We start from the raw sequence: 20492 nt of genomic DNA, 5'->3' as shown, positions 1-20492 counted from the left end.
CTCAAAAAAGGTTGAAAAACACTGCTCTAGGAGAACAACTAGCACCACTCCAGTTTGTTGAGTTCAGAGCTGTGTTGTGAACTGGCGAGTGTAACAGATCACGAAGCCTCTGTAGACAGCTTTTGAGGACCCTGAACTCCGCTGCAGGGAAAATCGATTATGATATGCCTGAAACATTCTATTGGATACAGTGTGTGATTCGGGGCGTATATTTGAATTACAAATGTAAGTAGGGGAGGAATACTTATTTGTTTTGGCTGGTAAAAGTGGCGGAAAATGATTACCGTTTTAAAACTTCCCTGACTTTTACACGGACAGTAAACGCAACGTGATCACGTGACTGAACACCGGAAGTGACTCGAGCGTCAACATTGGGAAAGGGTGAGTGTGCAGTTCTTTAAATAAGTGCGCGATTCCTGTGGATTTTTCAAAGGATAAAACATTTACAGGTGCGTTTTGCATTATGTTAAACATTCCATAGCACATAATGTGTGTTCGAAAGCGAAAAAACTGCGTCTCAAAGATAGCCCCGATAGTATGTTTGCTAACATCAAACCATCAGTCAATGTTTATTCATATAGCCCTAAATCACTAGTGTCTCAAAGGGCTGCACAAACCACAACGACATCCTCGGTAGAACCCACATAAGGGCAAGGAAAACTCACCCTAGTGGGTTGTCGGTGACAGTGACAATGGTGACTTTGAGAAACCTTGGAGAGGACTGCATATGTGGGCATATATACCCCCCAGGGGACCGAAAGCAATGGATGTTGAGTGGGTCTAACATGATACTGTGAAAGTTCAATCCATAGTGGATCCAACACAACCGTGAGAGTCCAGTCCAAAGTGGATCCAACACAGTAGCGAGAGTCCCGTCCATAGTGGAGCCATCAGGGAACCATCCCAAGCGGAGGCGGATCAGCAGTGCAGAGATGTCCCCAACCGATGCATAGGCGAGCGGTCCATCCTGGGTCCAGACTCTGGACGAGCGGTGCATCCTGGGTCCCGACTCTGGACAGCCAGTACTTCATCCATGGCCACCGGACCGGACACCCTCCACAAGGGAGAGTGGGACAGAGGAGAAAAAGAAACAAAACGGCAGATCAACTGGTCTAAAAAGGGTGTCTATTTAAAGGCTAGAGTATACAAATTAGTTTTAAGGTGAGGCTTAAATGCTTCTAGTGAGGTGGCATCTCGAACTGTTACCGGGAGGGCATTCCAGAGTACCGGAACCGAACGAAAAAAGCTCTATAGCCCGCAGACTTTTTTTGGCCTCTGGGAATCACTAATAAGCCGGAGTCCTTTGAACGCAGATTTCTTGCCGGGACATATGGTACAATACAATCGGCAAGATAGGCTGGAGCTAGACCGTGTAGTATTTTATACGTAAGTAGAAAAACCTTAAAGTCACATCTTAAGTGCACAGGAAGCCAGTGCAAGTGAGCCAGTATAGGCGTAATATGATCAAACTTTCTTGTTTTTGTCAAAAGTCTAGCAGCCGCATTTTGTACCAACTGTAATCTTTTAATGCTGGACATGGGGAGACCTGAAAATATGTCAGCCATTGCTTCAAATCCACAGTACTGTTTGAGGGTGAAATTAAAACATAACAGTTTATTTCCTACTTTTATTCCAGATGGCGTCATCTGACTGGCACCTGTCTTTGAAGTTGGTAGACCAGCCCAAATCCACCTTTCACTTCCCTGAGATGATGCCAGGGGATGTTGCACCAGGAGGATACAGAGTGGCTACCCTCAAACAGCTGGTAGCAGCCCAGCTCCCCAACTCCATCCCTGACCCTGACCTCATTGGTACTACATACGTCACCACATACATTCAGTACACACGTACAGTTCTCTCCAGATAACCATGTCTTGTTTCAGAACTGGTCCATTGTGGTCGTAAACTTAAAGATGATCTCACATTGGATTGCTGCGGGATTCTACCGGGATCGACCTTACATGTACTAAAAAAGACATGGCCAGAACCTGAGAGCATTGCAGGTATGTACAGTCGTGGTCAGAAGCTTACATACACTTGTAAAGAACATAATGTCATGGCTGTCTGGAGTTTCCAATAATTCCTAGTGATTTGATTGTCCGTCCTGGGATCGGTAGGTTGTGAGTTCAAACCCCGGCCGGTTCATACCAAAGACTATAAAAATGGGACCCATTAACTCCCTGCTTGGCACTCAGCATCAAGGGTTGAAATTGAGGGTTAAATCACCAAAATATTATTCCCGCTCCCCTCACCTCCCAGGAGGTGAACAAGGGGATGGGTCAAATGCAGAGGACACATTTCACTACACCTAGTGTGTGTGTGACAATCGTTGGTACTTTAACTTTTTTTTTTAAGTGCAACTCCAAGGAGACAAGCAGAACAGAGTGTTCCACACCTGCCGCAATCTAATAACAGTGGTTTTGTCTTTAACGTACGCCGTGTCAGACTGCAGTAGCCCGGGAATAGTTAGTTCATGCCGGCCAGCGAAGTAGCCTTTGGTGTGGGCAGGTGCCGCTTCATAACAAGCTGCTGTTTCACCACACCTAGTGTGTGTGTGACAATCATTGGTACGTCAACTTTTTTAACTTTAACTGAATTTCGACAACTCTGATTTTTTTGTGATAGAGTGATTGGAGTACATACTTGTTGGTCACAAAAAACATTCATGAAGCTTGGTTCTTTTATGAATTTATTATGGGTCTACTGAAAATGTGACCAAATCTGCTGGGTCAAAAGTATACATAATTCAAAAATTCAACCAGAAGCTTGTGGATGGCTACCAAAAGCGCCTTAGTGCAGTGAAACTTGCCCAGGGAAATGTAACCAAATATTAACATTGCTGTATGTTTACTTTTGACCCAGCAGATTTGATTACATTTTCTGTAGACCCAAAATGAATCCCTAAAAGAACCTAACTTCCTGAATGTTTTTTGTGACAAACAAATATGTGTTCCAAGCACTCTATCACAAAAAAATAAGAGTTGTAGAAATGATTGCAAACACAAGACAGCTCTGACATTATGTTCTTTACAACTGTATGTAAACATTTGACCACAACTGTATGTTTACATATATACTGTAAACATCATGATTATTGGGGAATGGAGGTGAAGCTGTAAATGTAAACGCTGGTTGTTTTTATGCTTCAGAACCTGTGAACAGAGCCACTGCGGCCCGAGAGTTTAGAATGCTCCACGCTGCTCTCCACTCTCTGCACTCCACATATAGAGAATCAGTAAGTGGAAGTTAATAAACATGTTTTTTTTTGTTTTTTTCTAGATAGGTATTTTACTTAATATTGTAGTTTGCAAGGGTATTGTGTTACACTGAGAGCTGTTTGTAATAGGTTGGAACCCAAAAACATTCCTTTGTTGCTGGTCAACCTCAGATTTGTTGTGATTTTTCTATAGGAGGTATTAGAGATAACATATAATCTGTCCCTAGGTCAACTGCTATCATACCAAATCTATTAACTTTATAGGCCATGTTCTAAGTAGTATGGTAATATTACTCATTGCCATACGAGAGTAAAAAAACCTTAACCAGCTTAACTATCCTAACTTGAATGACAAAGGTGTATTAATTTGTAGAAAAGGAAGGTAGCCATTGCAAGTAATCCAACAGGCAAAAAAGTCAAATCATCTTAATTGTAATACACATGTAGTAAAGAAAATAAGGCCAGGCACACCTCATTTTTTGTATATTAGTAAATTTCCCAAAAGTGTAACAAAAAAAAAAACAAAAAAAAAGGGGTTGTGTCATTTGTAAAATGCACAACTATGTAGAGTAGGGGCATAACAAGTTAGTGATTTATTGATGTACTGAGGGCCCCCACCATGCAATGCACGCAATGTCAGGACTAAGATTTTAAACTTAATGTGGAATTTAACTGGAAGCCAATGAAAACTGAATAAAATGGGGTTAGTATGAGCTGTTTTGGGTGCACAGGTCAAAAGTCTGGTAGCCGCATTTTGAACGGTCTGAACTCAGTATTATACTGAGGAACAACTTGATGACGCAAGCATAGAAAATACATTTTCTTTGATTCATTTTAATTGTAGAAGTCTACCAAAACACTTTGCTAAAATCAAATATGTTTTAGAGTCACTTAAAGGTAGATTTAAAGTCATTGCTTTATCTGAAACTTGGATAAAGAAAGACAAGGGGGTTGATCTGAAATTAAAGGACTATGATCTGTATGTCACTAGCAGAGACAATAGGACTGGAGGAGGGGTGGCCCTCTATATATATAATGAACTTAAATGCAGACCAGTTAAATGTATGACAATGGCCATAAATGATTTACTGGAGTGTGTAGCTGTTGAGATAGAATTACAACAAAACAGAAACATTGTTGTTGCATGTGTATATATAAAACCAGGATCAAAAGTGGAAACCTTCATGGATAAATTAGAGGAAATGATTAATGGTTTAAATAAAAATAGAACTATTGTAATTTGTGAAGATTATAATATTGATCTTCTAAAGGTGGATTCACATAAACAAACATCTGATTTTTTAGAGATATTATATGAAAAAGGGCTGTACCCCTTAATTACAAAGCCTAGCAGAATAACCACAACTAGTGCAACCTAAATAGACAATATCTTTACAAATGTTTTAGGGATTCACATCACTACTGGGTTAGTGATAAATGACATAAGTGATCATCTGCCTATATTTGCAATATTTGACTATCAATTCCCTAAAAGAACATACTATCAAATACTTAAGAGGAAAAGAAGTGTCAACCATATTAACAACTTTAGGGATGACCTATTAAAACAAGAGTGGAGAGAGGTCTACACAGACGATATAAATACTGCCTATGATTCTTTTCTTAAACATTGTATTACTCTGTATAACAAGCATTGTCCTGAGGTTCCATGCAGATCTAAACAAAGGCAAAATAATGCACCTTGGATGACAAACAGTTTGAAAAATGCATGTAAAAAGAAAAATAGACTTTATAAGGAGTTTATCAAATCAAGAACAGAGAATGCTGAAAAACGATATAAAAACTACAAAAACAAGTTGACCAATATATTGAGACAAGCAAAAAGGGAATATTACAAAAGAATGTTGCATGAAAATAAAAATAACATAAAGGCTACATGGAATATTTTAAATAAAGCAATAGGGAATAGGACAAGGCGAACAGAACTACCTGGATGTTTTAAAAAAGATAATATGTTAATTGAAAACAAAGATGAAATTGTCAATGAATTGAATCAATTCTTTGTAAATGTAGGACCTAGCTTAGCAAACAATACCTAGAGCTAATGATCAATCAGGGGATGTCTGGAAAAGGGAAAATAGGGTTATGCAGTCAATGTTTCTTAGTGAAGTGACTGAGAATGAAATATTATCTGTGGTTTACAAACTAAAAAACAAGACCTCAATAGACAATGAGAGCATTGACATGAGTATAATAAAAACACAATTGATTGCATCATTAAACCATTGCATTATATAATTAATTGTTCTTTTAAAGTAGGGGTTTTCCCAGACAGTATGAAAACAGCTAAGGTTATACCTATATATAAAACTGGAGATAAACATACATTTGGTAATTATAGACCAGTATCTCTCTTATCTCAATTTTCAAAAGTGCTTGAAAAACTGTTTGTTAATAAATTAGACTGTTTTATTGAAAAACATAAATTATTAAATGAAAATCAGTATGGATTTCGATCAAACAGGTCTACGAGCTTGGCCATCATGAACATTATTGAAGAGATTACAACTGCAGTTGATCAAAATAAATCAATCAATCAATCAATGTTTACTTATATAGCCCTAAATCACTAGTGTCTCAAAGGGCTGCACAAACCACCACGACATCCTCGGTAGGCCCACATAAGGGCAAGGAAAACTCACACCCAGTGGGACATCGGTGACAATAATGATCCAGTGGGACGTCTGTGACAATAATGATTATGAGAACCTTAGAGAGGAGGAAAGCAATGGATGTCGAGCGGGTCTAACATGATACTGTGAAAGTTCAATCCACAATGGATCCAACACAGTCGCGAGAGTCCAGTCCAAAGCAGTTCCAACTCAGCAGCGAGAGTCCCGTTCACAGCGGAGCCAGCAGGAAACCATCCCAAGCGGAGGCGGATCAGCAGCGCAGAGATGTCGAGGCGGATCAGCAGCGCAGAGATGTCCCCAGCCGATACACAGGCAAGCAGTACATGGCCACCGGATCGGACCGGACCCCCTCCACAGGGGAGAGTGGGACATAGAAGAAAAAGAAAAGAAACAGCAGATCAACTGGTCTAAAAAGGGAGTCTATTTAAAGGCTACAGTATACAAATGAGTTTTAAGGTGAGACTTAAATGCTTCTACTGAGGTGGCATCTCGAACTGTTACCGGGAGGGCATTCCAGAGTACTGGAGCCCGAACGGAAAACGCTCTATAGCCCGCAGACTTTTTTTGGGCTTTGGGAATCACTAACAAGCCGGTATCCTTTGAACGCAGATTTCTTGCCGGGACATATGGTACAATACAATCGGCAAGATAGGATGGAGCTAGACCGTGTAGTATTTTATACGTAAGTAGTAAAACCTTAAAGTCACATCTTAAGTGCACAGGAAGCCAGTGCAGGTGAGCCAGTACAGGCGTAATGTGATCAAACTTTCTTGTTCTTGTCAAAAGTCTAGCAGCCGCATTTTGTACCAACTGTAATCTTTTAATGCTAGACATGGGGAGACCCGAAAATAATATGTTACAGTAGTCGAGGCGAGACGTAACAAACGCATGGATAATGATCTCAGCGTCCTTAGTGGACAGAATGGAGCGAATTTTAGCGATATTACGGAGATGAAAGAAGGCCGTTTTAGTAACGCTTTTAATGTGTGCCTCAAAGGAGAGAGTTGGGTCGAAGATAATACCCAGATTCTTTACCGTGTCGCCTTGTTTAATTGTTTGGTTGTCAAATGTTAGAGTTGTATTATTAAATAGAGTTCGGTGTCTAGCAGGACCGATAATCAGCATTTCCGTTTTTTTGGCATTGAGTTGCAAAAAGTTAGCGGACATCCATTGTTTAATTTCATTAAGACACGCCTCCAGCTGACTACAATCCGGCGTGTTGGTCAGCTTTAGGGGCATGTAGAGTTGGGTGTCATCAGCATAACAGTGAAAGCTAACACCGTATTTGCGTATGATGTCACCTAGCGGCAGCATGTAGATGCTGAAGAGTGCAGGGCCAAGGACCGAACCCTGGGGAACTCCACACGTTACCTTAACGTAGTCCGAGGTCACATTGTTATGGGAGACACACTGCATTCTATCAGTAAGATAAGAGTTAAACCAAGACAGGGCTAAGTCTGACATACCAATTCGTGTTTTGATACGTTCTAATAAAATATTATGATCGACGGTATCGAAAGCAGCGCTAAGATCGAGGAGCAGCAACATAGATGACGCATCAGAATCCATCGTTAGCAATAGATCATTAGTCATTTTTGCGAGGGCTGTCTCCGTCGAGTGATTTGCCCTGAAACCGGATTGAAAGGTTTCACATAGATTGTTAGACGCTAAGTGTTCATTTAACTGCTCCGCAACAATTTTTTCGAGGATTTTTGAAATAAAGGGAAGGTGAGACACCGGTCGGTAGTTTACCATGAGGTCAGGATCGAGGTTAGGTCTTTTAAGAAGAGGATGAATAACCGCTTTTTTGAATGCTAGGGGAACAGTGCCCGAGGAAAGTGATAAGTTTATAATATTTAGCACTGATGGACCTAATAATACAAAGAGCTCCTTGATCAGTTTCCCAGGAAGAGGGTCAAGTAAACATGTTGTTTGTTTTATTCCATTTACACGTTGTAACAATTCCTCTAATGTTATTTCCTCAAAACGAGAGAAACTATTTTGGAGGGCAGTATCCGCCGTATATACAATCGTGTCAGTGTTAATAGAACCCCGTTGTAGCTGGGACGCATTGTCTTTAATCTCCTTTCTAATGACTTCAATTTTCTTACTAAAGAATTGCATAAAGTCATCAGCTGAGTGGGTGGAGCTACTGGAAGGAGTCCCTTGTTGGGTAAGCGATGCTACCGTACTAAACAAAAATTTAGGATCGTTTTTATTACGGTGGATGAGATTTGAGTAATAATTAGCTTTAGCTAAGGTAAGCATGCGTTTATAAGTTATTAAACCATCACTAAATGCTTGATGGTGCACCTCAAGTTTAGTCGTGCGCCATTTGCGTTCCAGCTTTCTGCATAATAATTTCTGAGCTCTAGTTTCTTCTGTAAACCACGGGGTGCGCTTTTTTGGAGCCTTTTTTAACTTTAGCGGTGCTATGTTATCAATGGTTTCGCGCAGGGCGTCGTTAAAGTTGTTAGTGAGGTTATCAATAGAGCCCACATACTTTGGGAATGGTGCCATTACCGAGGGCAGTAGGTCAGCAAGCGTTGTCGTTGTGGCCGTATTAATGTTGCGGCTGCTATAGCAGTTATTATTATTATTAGTTTGATGAACATGCGTCTGAACCTCGAATTTTATAAGGTAATGATCGGACAATACTTTAGTATACGGGAGTATCGTAACTTTGGAAGCGGTGATACCCCTGACAAGCACTAGGTCTATCGTATTACCGTTGCGATGCGTGGGTTCATTTATTATTTGTGTGAGACCACAGCTATCAATTATAGTCTGGAGCGCTACGCACGGTGGGTCCGATGGGGTATTCACAGATACACAATAGGAGTGTTCATTGATTTAAAGAAGGCATTTGACACTGTAGATCATCAAATTCTCATTTCTAAATTATATACTGATGGAGTCAGAGGAGTTGCACTGGACTGGTTAACCAGTTATTTACATCAACGACAGCAATATGTTGAGATCGATGATCATGGGTCAGAATGTATGAATATTGAATGTGGAATTCCACAAGGTTCGATTTTAGGACCCAAACTTTTTACTTTATATATAAATGATATTTGTGAGGTTTCGAAAATTTTACAGTGCGTATTATTCACAGACGATACAAATTTATACTGTTCAGGAGATGACTTGAAAATTTTAGCCAATAATATTGAAGAGGAAATGGTTAAACTAAAATTGTGGTTTGATATAAATGAATTATCTTTGAATTTGGAAAAGACTAAGTATATGGTATTCGGTAATAAAAGAAAGATAGAAGTTAGTTTATCCATAAACAATGTGAAAATTGAGAAGGTGTCTGAAATCAGATTTCTTGGGGTCATCTTGGATGAAAAGTTGACATGGAAAGCTCATATAATGCATGTGCAAAATAAGGTATCTAAAAGCTTATTTATTTTGAACAAGGTTAAATATAGTTTTCCATACAACACAATGAGAATGTCATATTGCTCAATTATTCTACCTTATTTCAATTATTGTGCAGAAATATGGGGAAATACATATCATAGCAACATAATGCCTTTATTTCTTTCACAGAAAAGAGCAATTCGAATCATTTTTAAAGCAGGATATAGAGACCACACAAATCCACTTTTCATTAGGTCAGGATTACTAAAACTAAAAGACATTGTAGAATTGAATACACTATTAATGATGTTCAAAGCGAGAAATAAAGTTCTTCCGAAGAACATACAAAAGTTATTTGTGTTCACATCTGAAGATGAGAACCACAGAAGGCCGTATGACTTTAAACATCCAAGAGCGCGAACAAATTTGAAACAAATGTGCTTGTCTGTTGTTGGTGTGAAAGCATGGAATTCTCTAAGCAAAGACTTAAAAACCTGTAAAAATATATTTTTATTTAAAAAGAGTTATAAAAAGAGAAAACTGAAATTATATCAAACTGAGTTTTGATTTAGATTGGACGTGTCATTGTGAAAGTGCTTAAAGGAAAATGGAAAAGTATGTTGGAGTTTGGGTGTTGGTGGAGGGAACAGTTATAAAGTCATCTAAAATACTGTAATTTGTGTTAAAAAGGGGCAGATAAATATAAGAATATAATTCTTCCATCTGCTCCTTTCTGATCATGGAAATGTATAAGAAAGAAAAACAAAAAAAACAATGAAAGTGTCAATTGTACGTGGCTTGTAAATATGCATTTTCATGAAAGGAATAAAAATAAATGATGATGATGATGAGTGTTGACTTGTTGAAAAGAGTGAAAAGAGAATTGCAATACGAGACAAAATGAACGCATGATGATCATTTCGAGATCCAATTTTAATAACAAATTTCCCACTTTGAAAATATTTCTGAGATGATAAAAAGAGTTTTTGGTCAGTTGACAGCAGTGACCCTCCAAAGACATTGACTGATCAAACACAACCCCAGGTTTCTGAGGCTGTTTAACAGATGCACCCAGAGCACCAAGGTAGTTGTTGATCAGGGGGGATCTTTTAATAATATAGTGCCTCATTGTTTACTTAAATAAATACAGATATTAACATATGGCAATAATTATTGTACAAAAAGTAGGATGCAAGGTTTTGTGGTTCAGGATGTGTTTTGCTTTACCCAAGATTGTAATACTTTTTACTATTCTACCACACAAATATTTTATGTGAGGTTTCCAGCACAGCTTGTGTTCTAATACAACTCCCACAAATGTGCTCCCATATGCTCTTCCAATCTCTGTGTTATCGATTTCCAATTTTTGTATTTTATGATTCCCAAAAGCATAAATTTAGAGAGGTTTTGTCAAAGCCACATTTTAGTTCCCTAATTAAAATTTGTGTCCTCAGCAAAATACATTCACTTCCATGTATTTGACACCGTACAAATGTTGTTGATGTACATAATTCATATTTCTTATGGGACACCCTTAAGTCTTATAGGTATGAAGACAACATTTCTGTGTGACTTTAGCATAATATTCAGCACAAAGGGGTTAGTTCCAATCCTCTCCGTTAGGATGTGCTTCTTTCAAAGGCCAGAAGGTGTCACTGTTTGTGAACTATTTCCATGGGAACTTTCCCTCTATGCAGGTCTACAAAATGCTGACCAACAAAGAGTCTCTGGATCAGATCATCGTGGCCACACCCGGTCTCAGATCAGACCCAGTGGCGCTCGGTGAGACTCCATCCAGACTTTCCCCTTACATGAGCTTGTTCTTAGTCATGCTGCCTCAGCGTGCAAGTATGCAAATGCTGACATTTTCCAATCATGTTCAGGCGTGCTCAAGGACAAAGATCTCTTCGTGCAGTTCACAGACCCCAACATGTTGGACACGTGGGTGTTTGTTCTTATCTTATCACTTATTTTATTTTTACATCTTGCTCTTCTCCTTTCTCACAGACTCATCAGTTCTCACCCAGCCCTCGTCAACGCCATCATCCTGGTGCTGCACTCCGTGGCCGGAAGCATGCCCGCTCAGTCCGCCGCCTCCTCGTCCCGCAACGCGTCGGCTAGTTCCTACAGCGACATGCCAGGTAAACAATTTACATTTATTTCTCCTACATGTCTTCTTTTCTATTAAAACATCAAGTACTCAGTTTTTTGTTTTTTCTACAGACTTTTCTTCTGCTGCTTGTTCTTTTCCACGCTACTTTTGCAGGCCTGCTGTCTGCAGCAAATCAAAACTCTTGTAAACTCATTCAATCCCCCCCCCGCTGTTAGCTATTACATTTCAAAGCAGTCGGACACACTGTTGCCCTGTTATTAAGCCGCAAAGTTCTTAGTGACTTGAAATTTCTCACACAAGATCAAATTTTCTACATTATTTCTCTACTACTTTTTCAAATGTAACTCCATCAACAAGATATTTGGCACACACTCCTGGAGGCTGCACATATAAACCCTAAGGGTACAAAGGGTGACTTTTTGTCCTTTTGAGTACATTGTAGCTGAATTTTGGCCATCATTTTTTATGTGGTACTCCATTATACTGTACATGATTCTTCCTAAGAGTATTTTTTTTCTCACATTTTAAAATGAAAATGTTAAATTCTTTCACAGGTGCACAACACACTGGTCGTTATTCCACAATAACCCAAAGACGAACCGGACATAAAAGTCCTTCGTTGATCAAAAAACACAAACACATTTGGAATCTCTCAACCAATTTCAGCCCTAAAAAATTCCAAACATTTTATTTTTTTAGTTTTAATCCCGTGAAGGCGTGTTTTGTTAAATGATGTCAAAGTTTTCAATTAATATGAATTTGCCTACATCTAAATCTGTAACATTATTTTATCAAAAGTCCTTCAAAGGAGTCCAAAAAAATGTCTTTGATAATTTTGTTTAGGACTGAATATTAAGAAATTTGAGCCAAAAATTTTGTATTTATTAGTTTTGTTTCAGACTGAATATTAATAAATTTGAGCAAACAAAAAATAAAACTTCTTTGATAGTTTTGTTTAGGACTGAATATTAAGTCATTTAGGCAAAAAAAAAAAAATACCTTTTTGATATTTTTGTTCAGGACTGAATTTTAAGAAATCTCAGTTAAAAAAAATACTTTTTTGATAGTTTTTTTTAGGATGAAATATTAAGAAATTTGAGCAAAAAAATAAATACAAATAAAAATCCTTTTGGATATTTTTTTAGGACTAAATATCAAGAAATTTGAAAAAAAAAATTGAAGATAAATAAATAGAATAACCCCAAAAAAGTTTTTTTACGCCTTCCAAAAACGTATAGCCTTTTATGTCCGGTTTGGGATTGAAGATAATTAATGTCTCATTGTTCCCAGAGGGTTAAAAGATTAACAAGATCAATGCAGAAACATAGCATATTGTCACGGGCGGGGACTGAGTACCAGCTACAGTTGACAACTGAATTATAAAAGTTTCATTTTTTATTATTTCCCAAGTGCTATTTAAAGCGAGAAATGCATTTTCAACATGGCTGTTTCAAGCATCCTACTTTACTTTGGATGCTTCCATTATTTTTATTTGCACACACTTGAATGTGACTTGAATCCCATTGAGATTGGATTGCTCCGGAGTTGTGTGAGACTTGTGGAAAACTGTAACAGAAGACTGCAGGCTGTTAGCCAGTAAAGCGATTGCCTATTGGCATGGGGGGCTAATAATTTTGACTGGTAATTTCCGTTTTATGTGAATTAACTTAGTAACTGTGTGGAAATAAAAATATTGTAAACATCCAAAATGAAAGTATCATGCTTGGAAAAGCTGTGTTAAAAAATGCATTGCTTGGTTCAACAGCACTTGCACTTAATAAAAAATGGAATTTTCATAATTCTGTCGTCAACTGTACATGCCCATAACTCACCAAATCATAAAATGTTAAGGATATGTGTGTTCTGAAGCAGGGGTTCTTAACATTTTTGAGCTCAGGGCACAACTTTTCCACTACAGAGGGGTCCGAGGCTTCTTAAATTTCAACACTGAATTAGCAATCTTACTCTTGATTTTAACTGTATTGAATAATTGTATGTAACCAACAGTTTACAACCTTGTCGAATGATATGAAACCATGTGTTAATCACAAAGATTATTTATTTAACACATAAACTTTAGGCTTAGGTCAGCCTGATTAGAAAAATAATTACTAACCAAATATACTGCATAAGAAAAGACTCCTATTTAACTGACAAAAAAAAAGATACTTATTTAAAATTATGTAAAAATCAATTAATAAGGAATAGGTTTTTAACTAAACTGTCAAAACATTGAAGTGCGTATGAAACTACAGCTTCACCACTTTAGTCATATTTTTTTGCACTTAATAAACTTCTCTACAACTTTAGTTCTTCTGTTTGTTTGATGTTGTTATTTTTTAGGCTCCATACAGACTCCACAAGTGGTGAAAAAGTGCATTACAACTGAGTACCGTTGTGGCCCTAATGGACCACAGCTGAGAAACTGATACTGTTGGTGGCCCTCCCGGGGGCGCTCGCAGTCCAACAGTGGTTAAGAAACACTGTACTAAAGCTGTAGAGATGCGTGGATAGGCAATTATATCATCCGCAACCGCATCACCAAAGTCGTCATCCACCCGCTGCCCACCCGAACCAACATTTTATCAGGACCGTACCCGCCCGCCAACTGCCCGCTGAAATATATCACAGGTCGGCCGCCTTTACCACTCACAGAGCTATTTAAACTTGTTTTATAGAGTAATGAAGACAATTGGAACCGCTAACGTTCTCGCGGCTATCCAATAGCGTTCATCCTGATGACAAGAATATGGGCGTACTGTGAATCCATTGCCTTTGACACCTTCAACAACATGTACGAACCGATTGTTGGTCCGGCAACATGTTGTGTGCAGCTTCCGCAATTACACGTACAAGATTAAAAGGCATACTGGGTGATACAGAGTACACTGATGGTTGTGATATAAACAACTTTAACACTTACTAATATGCGCGACGCTGTGAAGCCACACAATACAAGATTGACAAACACATATCGGGAGAACATCCTCACAGTAACACAACATAAACGCAACACAACAAATACCTAGAATCCTTTGTATCCGTGACCTTCCTGAATATATTTTACACCCCCGCGCCCCTAACCCCGCCCACCTTACCGACGCACGGGGGGTTTGCTGTTAGCAGGGTGTATAAAATAGTCAGGAAGTGTCATGAATAAAAAGGATTCTGGGTATTTGTTGTGTTGCGTTTGTGTTGTGTTACTGGGAGGATGTTCTCCTGAAATGTGTTTGTCAATCTTGTTTGGTGTGGCTTCACAGCGTGGCGCATATTACTAAGAGTGTTAAAATTGTTTATATCACAACCATTAGTGTACTCTGTGTCACCCAGTATGCCTTGCAGTCGTGTGCGGAAGCAACACACATGTTGCTGGACTGACAAGCAGATCGTACATGTTGTGGTAGGCGACAAAGCCAATGGCTTCATAGCACGCCCTAATACTTATTATCTGGTTGACTGCCGGCAGTCATTCAAGAGAATAATAACGTCTCCTATTGTCTTCTTCGCTTTATGACACGGGTCTTAAATGGCTCTTTGAATGGCAAAGAACCATGTATATCAAATAATTCCGGATGGTTCAACCGCCACCCCGCCCGAATCTAATTAAAATATATTTTTTCGTCATGTCAACCGCCCGACCCGCGGTTTATCCGCGGATGAGACCGCAAACCGCGCATTTCTATAAAGCAGTGATTCTCAAACTTAGTGTACATTACTTAGTTCCATCGAGTAGTACGCCATAGAATCACTTAATTAAATATCCAAACACAGTGTTACTGTTCAAACTGTGTGCAATGTTACAGTGGCCAAACTATTGAATACACTTGTTAAATAAAACCTCTGCCTTGTTCTAATGAATATTTAGGTCTGCTAGGCTACTGTATTTTAATGTTGATCATTATGGTGGAACTTGGAGAGCTAAGTGTTTTCTGACAATGTACTTGGAGAAAAAAGTTTGAGAACCCCTGTTCTAAAGCTTTTGTAGTGCAACCAGTTGGGGCCACTTTGTTACCTAGAGAACATTTGAAAGGCCGCACCCCTCACCATGAGCATGGCACTTCTTTGTGATACTGTAACTTTCTGTTCATTTTGTAGCTAAATAAACATGCCTTTCTTCTTCTTCTCTGGCAGGAGGCTTCATGTTTGAGGGCATGTCTGATGACGACGAAGACTTCCAGTCCGTAAGTCAAAGCATCTGCCCGCTTTTTGCACATAATGTGAAGAAATCCCCCCCCCCCATCTGCATTTCAATCAGGGCAGCCCTGCGGGTCCGTCGAGCAGGCCGGGGTCTTCGGCGGGAATACGGCCGTTATCCTTGAACCACAGCGGCGCCACAGGGCCTCGACCCATCACGCAGAGCGAGCTAGCCACGGCGCTAGCCCTTGCTAGCACGCCCGAAAGCAGCGCTGTGACACCGACGACAGCAAGTCAGGTAAAAACACGATTAATTAAGAACATATGTGCAACTTGTTATTGTACAGTGGAACTTCGGGATACGAGCCTATTTGGTTCTTGAACGGGCTTCGTAAATATAAAAGTTTGTACAGTGAAGTGTATTTCTCTATGAGAAACAATGTAAATATGAATAATTGGTTCCAGCCTTGACAAAAGTCCATATTTTAGCAAAGGTTTGTACACTTGGAATACAATAATATAAAGTGCCATACAGTTATGTGTAACAAACAATCATAACAAGGGGTGTTGGATCAATTTCCTGTGTGTATGTGACAATCATTGGTACTTAAACTTTATTAAACAGCCAAAACAACAAGCTGCTGTCCTCTGTATGGGCTGCTCTGGCAACACGAACACGCACACACAGAAGTAGGTTTAAGAGCCCTCCCAAAAATTCTTAACTTTAACAACTAAATTGCTACCATAATAAACATTTTAAAAAGTTTAATCCACTTACATTAAAATCGGCAAAGAGCTGATGCGAGAGGAACAGACGGACAGACGGAGAGAATGGGGGGGATCTAGGGAGGGGCTGTGTGTGTGTGTGTGCTAAAAAAGACAAAGGCCTTTTCCTCCGCTGTGAAATACCGTATTTCCTTGAATTTCCGCAGGGCATATAGTATGCGCCTGCCTTGAATAACTGCCGGGTTAAACTCGCTTCCCAAAATAATTAGCGCATGCTTAGTATTACCGCCTGGTCAAACTCGTGACGTCACAAGTGACACTTCCCCTGTCATCATTTTCAAAATGGAGGAGGCTGATTTCAATAACGGTAATTTGAAATCGCATAAAGGGAAGAATATTAAGAGCTATTCAGTAGGATTTAAGGTCCAAGCTTACATCACACTCAAATTTTTACTGCATACCTTTGGTAAGTGCCGTAGTGAGAAGAGGTTTTAAAATAATTAGCACATGCTTACTTTTAACGCATGCCTTTGGTAAGCGCAGGAGTGAGAAGGGGTTTCAGTGTTTCCCACAGGTCAGGCATCTATTTGTGGTGGTGTGGTCGGGCGGCGGGGGAGGAGGCTGCAGCGGAGGCGGCAGCGATGACCAAGAAGAACGCAGAGTTGGAATATAATTACAACACTTTATGTACATATTTATATAATATTTACATATTTATATAATATGTAACTACAAACTCCATTCACAGACAGAGTCCCATTGCTTTTATGAGCAGTCGAGCGAGTCAAAAGTCGGAAAAATAAAAATATTTTTGTATTTTATTTTTTTTATTTGTGGCGGCCGTAATTTTTTTCTGGCGGGCCGCCACAAATAAATGAATGTGTGGGAAACCCTGGGTTTTAAATTAATTAGCGCCCCGACGGCAATTCAAGGAAATACGGTAAGTCTGTTTTTGGCATATTTTTCCAAAAATGACCTTTTCTCATCACAATTAAAACTTGCGTTGGTACGAAGCCTGCTTCCTGGATTCTTCCATACTTGTAAGCACCATTAATGTATTCCTTGCAAATCGTCTTTTTTTTGTAACTTCACAGCAACTCCCTCTTTTTGGGGCATGGTATTTTATTTATTAATTTTTTTTCCTGAGGAAACTCTCCTGAAGGAATCAATAAAGTACCATGTATCTATCTATTGAGTTAGAAAACTGGACAAAACTCCCTCTTTTTGGGGCATGGTATTTTATTTATTTATTTTTTTTCCTGAGGACACTCTCCTGAAGGAATCAATAAAGTACCATGTATCTATCTATTGAGTTAGAAAACTGGACAAAACTTGTCAAAAAGCAAAATAAAACAGAAAAGACATGCATGCTGAAGCGTTGAGAAGTGACTAGTAGTGTACTGCTCTGTAGAGAGCTCTGCCTCCCCAAAAGTGCTGTGCCCTGCCACAAAATGTATGAACGAAGCATTCGTACACAGAGATAAGGTTCGCACACGGAAGCATATTTGGCTCTATTTAAACGTTCGTAAATTAAAGTTCCTCGGTACTTGGTTCATACCTTGAGAGGATCGGTTGTCATTATCCAGTTGTTGTTTTTTCTAAGGCGGAGTCCTCCAGTGGCGCCGCCCCCATGCCAGCAGGGACCCCGGTGAGCAACGACCTCTTCAGCCAAGCACTGCAGCAAGCCCTCCAAGCCTCCAACATGTCGGCCCTGCAGGTGTGTGATAGTGAGAACCAGCTACACTAAGTTGCTGCTGAGACAAGAGTGAAATAAAATGGATGTTCGTGCGTGTTCGGATGTTTTCAGGGCCGCTGGCAGTCTCAGATGCAGCAGCTGAGAGACATGGGCATCCAGGACGAGGAGTTAATGCTGAGGGCATTGCAGGCCACCGAAGGAGACATACAAGCGGCCCTGGAACTGATCTTTGCTGGAGGACCAGGACTCTGAGCACAGAACTTATCTATGGACCAGGACTTTACCAGAGAAAGGATGATTATAAGAAGCAGGAAAAGAGTCTTTGGGGATTTTCTGGACGTGTGGTCAACTTTACTGCTTGTTAACACGCAGACATTTTGTGCATGTTTACATGCTGGTATTTAAGCACCGTGATACCCTCACAGGTCTTTTTTTGACTTGACACCTCTTGTAATAAATTCTTGAAATGGAAAAAAAATGTTGTATTGGATATCTGTAAAGGAGTCTTAGACCCATACTAAAAATACAACATAAGTGGCTAAAGTCATAATTTTATAAGAAATAATTAATATTATAATCACAATTTGACAAAAGGCCATAACATTACAAATAATACAAAAAAAACCTTTTTTGCAGTGAAATGTTATTACTTTGTAACTACAATAAGTTTAAAAAAAACAGCATTTTATGAGAGTCTGTCCATTAATACATTTTCATTTAACAAGAACATGGCTGTAATGTGATAGGAACACATTCATAACTTAGTATTTAAAACGAGTACAAAATAATTGTATAATATTACTAAAAAGTGCCAACGTTAAAATATTAAAACATTGCTGATATTACAAGAGTAATTGCAATCCCCCCTCCTCCTAGTAGCTATGCTTGAAAACAACAAATGCACTATTCCAAGAACAATTTCTGCCTCATAGGAGAACAAGGTTGTGAGCGTCATGTGACTAAATGTATACCTCTCGTGTCCTGTTTGCGGCCTGCTGCTCGCTCTTCCAGGCGGCGCAGTGGGCCGGACTCAGGGGTTCCCGTCACTGACCGACCTGGCTGCGTGGGGCTGTTGGTCCCTAGTTCCCTGGGCGCCACACCCGCTGTTTGGGTTGGGCTCTCTTGGCGGCTGGGGCCGTACTCTGGCTCCCACGCACACTGGGAGTCAAATATATTGTACATACAAACACACATATACTCACACACACACACACCGTTATTCATACATACAAACATACATACATAGGTACCTACGCTCCCACATACATACACAAATACAATACATACCTACATACTCCCAAGTTCATCCATCTACACTCACATTCACGGTACAAACATACACATACTGTACATATATATTCACTGTACAAACAAACATACATGTACTGTACATATACATTTACTGTACACATTCTGTTCATATACAAGTACATATACATACATACATTCATGCACATAATCACGTTTCATCAAACATGGGTAACACATGGCACACTGACAAAGTTTAACCCATTGTTACTATAACAATCTACAAGATTAATATAGGTTGCCTCTCTGTCTTCCCCTTCATCTTTTGGTATACCTTTTTTTTTTTTTAATCGCTCTAGTTATCATTATGTATATGTATTGTTGCATTTGAACAACTGTATTGTTGATAATAGAGGTAAACTATTGGTATTGTTCATGATTAATAGCACTTTTTCTATTGGTATTTGTATTGCTCCAGTTGTAGTGTAAAAATGCTCATTGTCATTTATATATGATTATTTATTTCACTAACTGCTTCTTTGCTATCACTTTTACAATCATATTTGTACATATTGTATGTGCTGGAGTTGTTCTATTGTTGTTGTTATTGTGTTTGCTGTTGTTGTTTTTGTCTCTCTGTCTAATCCCCCTCTTATCCCCACAATTCCCCCCTCTGTCTTCCTTTTTTTCCTCTTTCTATCCCCTCCTACTCCGGCCCGGCGGCACCAAATGATAATATAAATACATTTAATAAAGTCAAATTCAAATAATCTGAACGGCCGATATGGGCATCTACATCAACTATATGATTTGCCTGAGAAGCTGGACAGGACAAAAAAAAAGTATACCTATGGTAGTATCAATCAATCAATCAGTGTTTACTTATATAGCCCTAAATCACAAGTGTCTCAAAGGGCTGCACAAACCACTACGACATCCTCGGTAGGCCCACATAAGGGCAAGGAAAACTCACACCCAGTGGGACATCGGTGACAATAATGACCCAGTGGGACGTCGGTGACAATGATGACTATGAGTACCTTGGAGAGGAGGAAAGCAATGGATGTCGAGCGGGTCTAACATGATACTGTGAAAGTTCAATCCATAATGGATCCAACACAGTCGCGAGAGTCCAGTCCAAAGCGGATCCAACACAGCAGCGAGAGTCCCGTTCATAGCGGAGCCAGCAGGAAACCATCCCAAGCGGAGGCGGATCAGCAGCGCAGAGATGTCCCCAGCCGATACACAGGCAAGCAGCACATGGCCACCGGATCGGACCGGACCCCCTCCACAAGAAAAGAAACGGCAGATCAACTGGTCTAAAAAGGGAGTCTA

At 39.5% G+C, this 20492-nt stretch overlaps 1 protein-coding gene across 2 annotated transcripts; it reads left to right on the top strand.

The window, feature by feature from the left end:
- Positions 1-244: 244 nt before the first annotated feature.
- On the top strand, positions 245-18387 carry LOC133537065 (ubiquitin-like protein 7). Of its 2 annotated transcripts, none has more exons than XM_061877925.1 (11): positions 245-381; positions 1637-1811; positions 1884-2003; positions 3150-3235; positions 10938-11022; positions 11124-11181; positions 11248-11381; positions 15485-15534; positions 15609-15785; positions 17817-17930; positions 18021-18387. In XM_061877925.1, the coding sequence occupies exons 2-11, from the start codon at positions 1637-1639 to the stop codon at positions 18159-18161; spliced, it is 1140 nt and encodes a 379-aa protein (XP_061733909.1). In that variant the 5' UTR covers positions 245-381; the 3' UTR covers positions 18162-18387. The 2 variants fall into 2 exon arrangements, with proteins under 2 accessions (XP_061733909.1, XP_061733900.1); XM_061877916.1 differs by having other exon boundaries at positions 313-449.
- Positions 18388-20492: the final 2105 nt, after the last annotated feature.

This window comes from Nerophis ophidion, linkage group LG02, assembly GCF_033978795.1.
Source record: "Nerophis ophidion isolate RoL-2023_Sa linkage group LG02, RoL_Noph_v1.0, whole genome shotgun sequence".
NCBI lineage: Eukaryota > Metazoa > Chordata > Actinopteri > Syngnathiformes > Syngnathidae > Nerophis > Nerophis ophidion.
This window is presented reverse-complemented; position numbering and strand designations above follow the sequence as displayed.

Bases quoted from the DNA above. Each gene is read 5' to 3' on its own strand.
- LOC133537065 (XM_061877925.1), top strand. From the start codon at position 1,637: ATGGCGTCATCTGACTGGCACCTGTCTTTGAAGTTGGTAGACCAGCCC. The intron at 15,535-15,608 runs GTAAGTCAAAGC...CATTTCAATCAG, and splicing joins ACGACGAAGACTTCCAGTCC to GGCAGCCCTGCGGGTCCGTC. The intron at 17,931-18,020 runs GTGTGTGATAGT...GGATGTTTTCAG, and splicing joins CCAACATGTCGGCCCTGCAG to GGCCGCTGGCAGTCTCAGAT.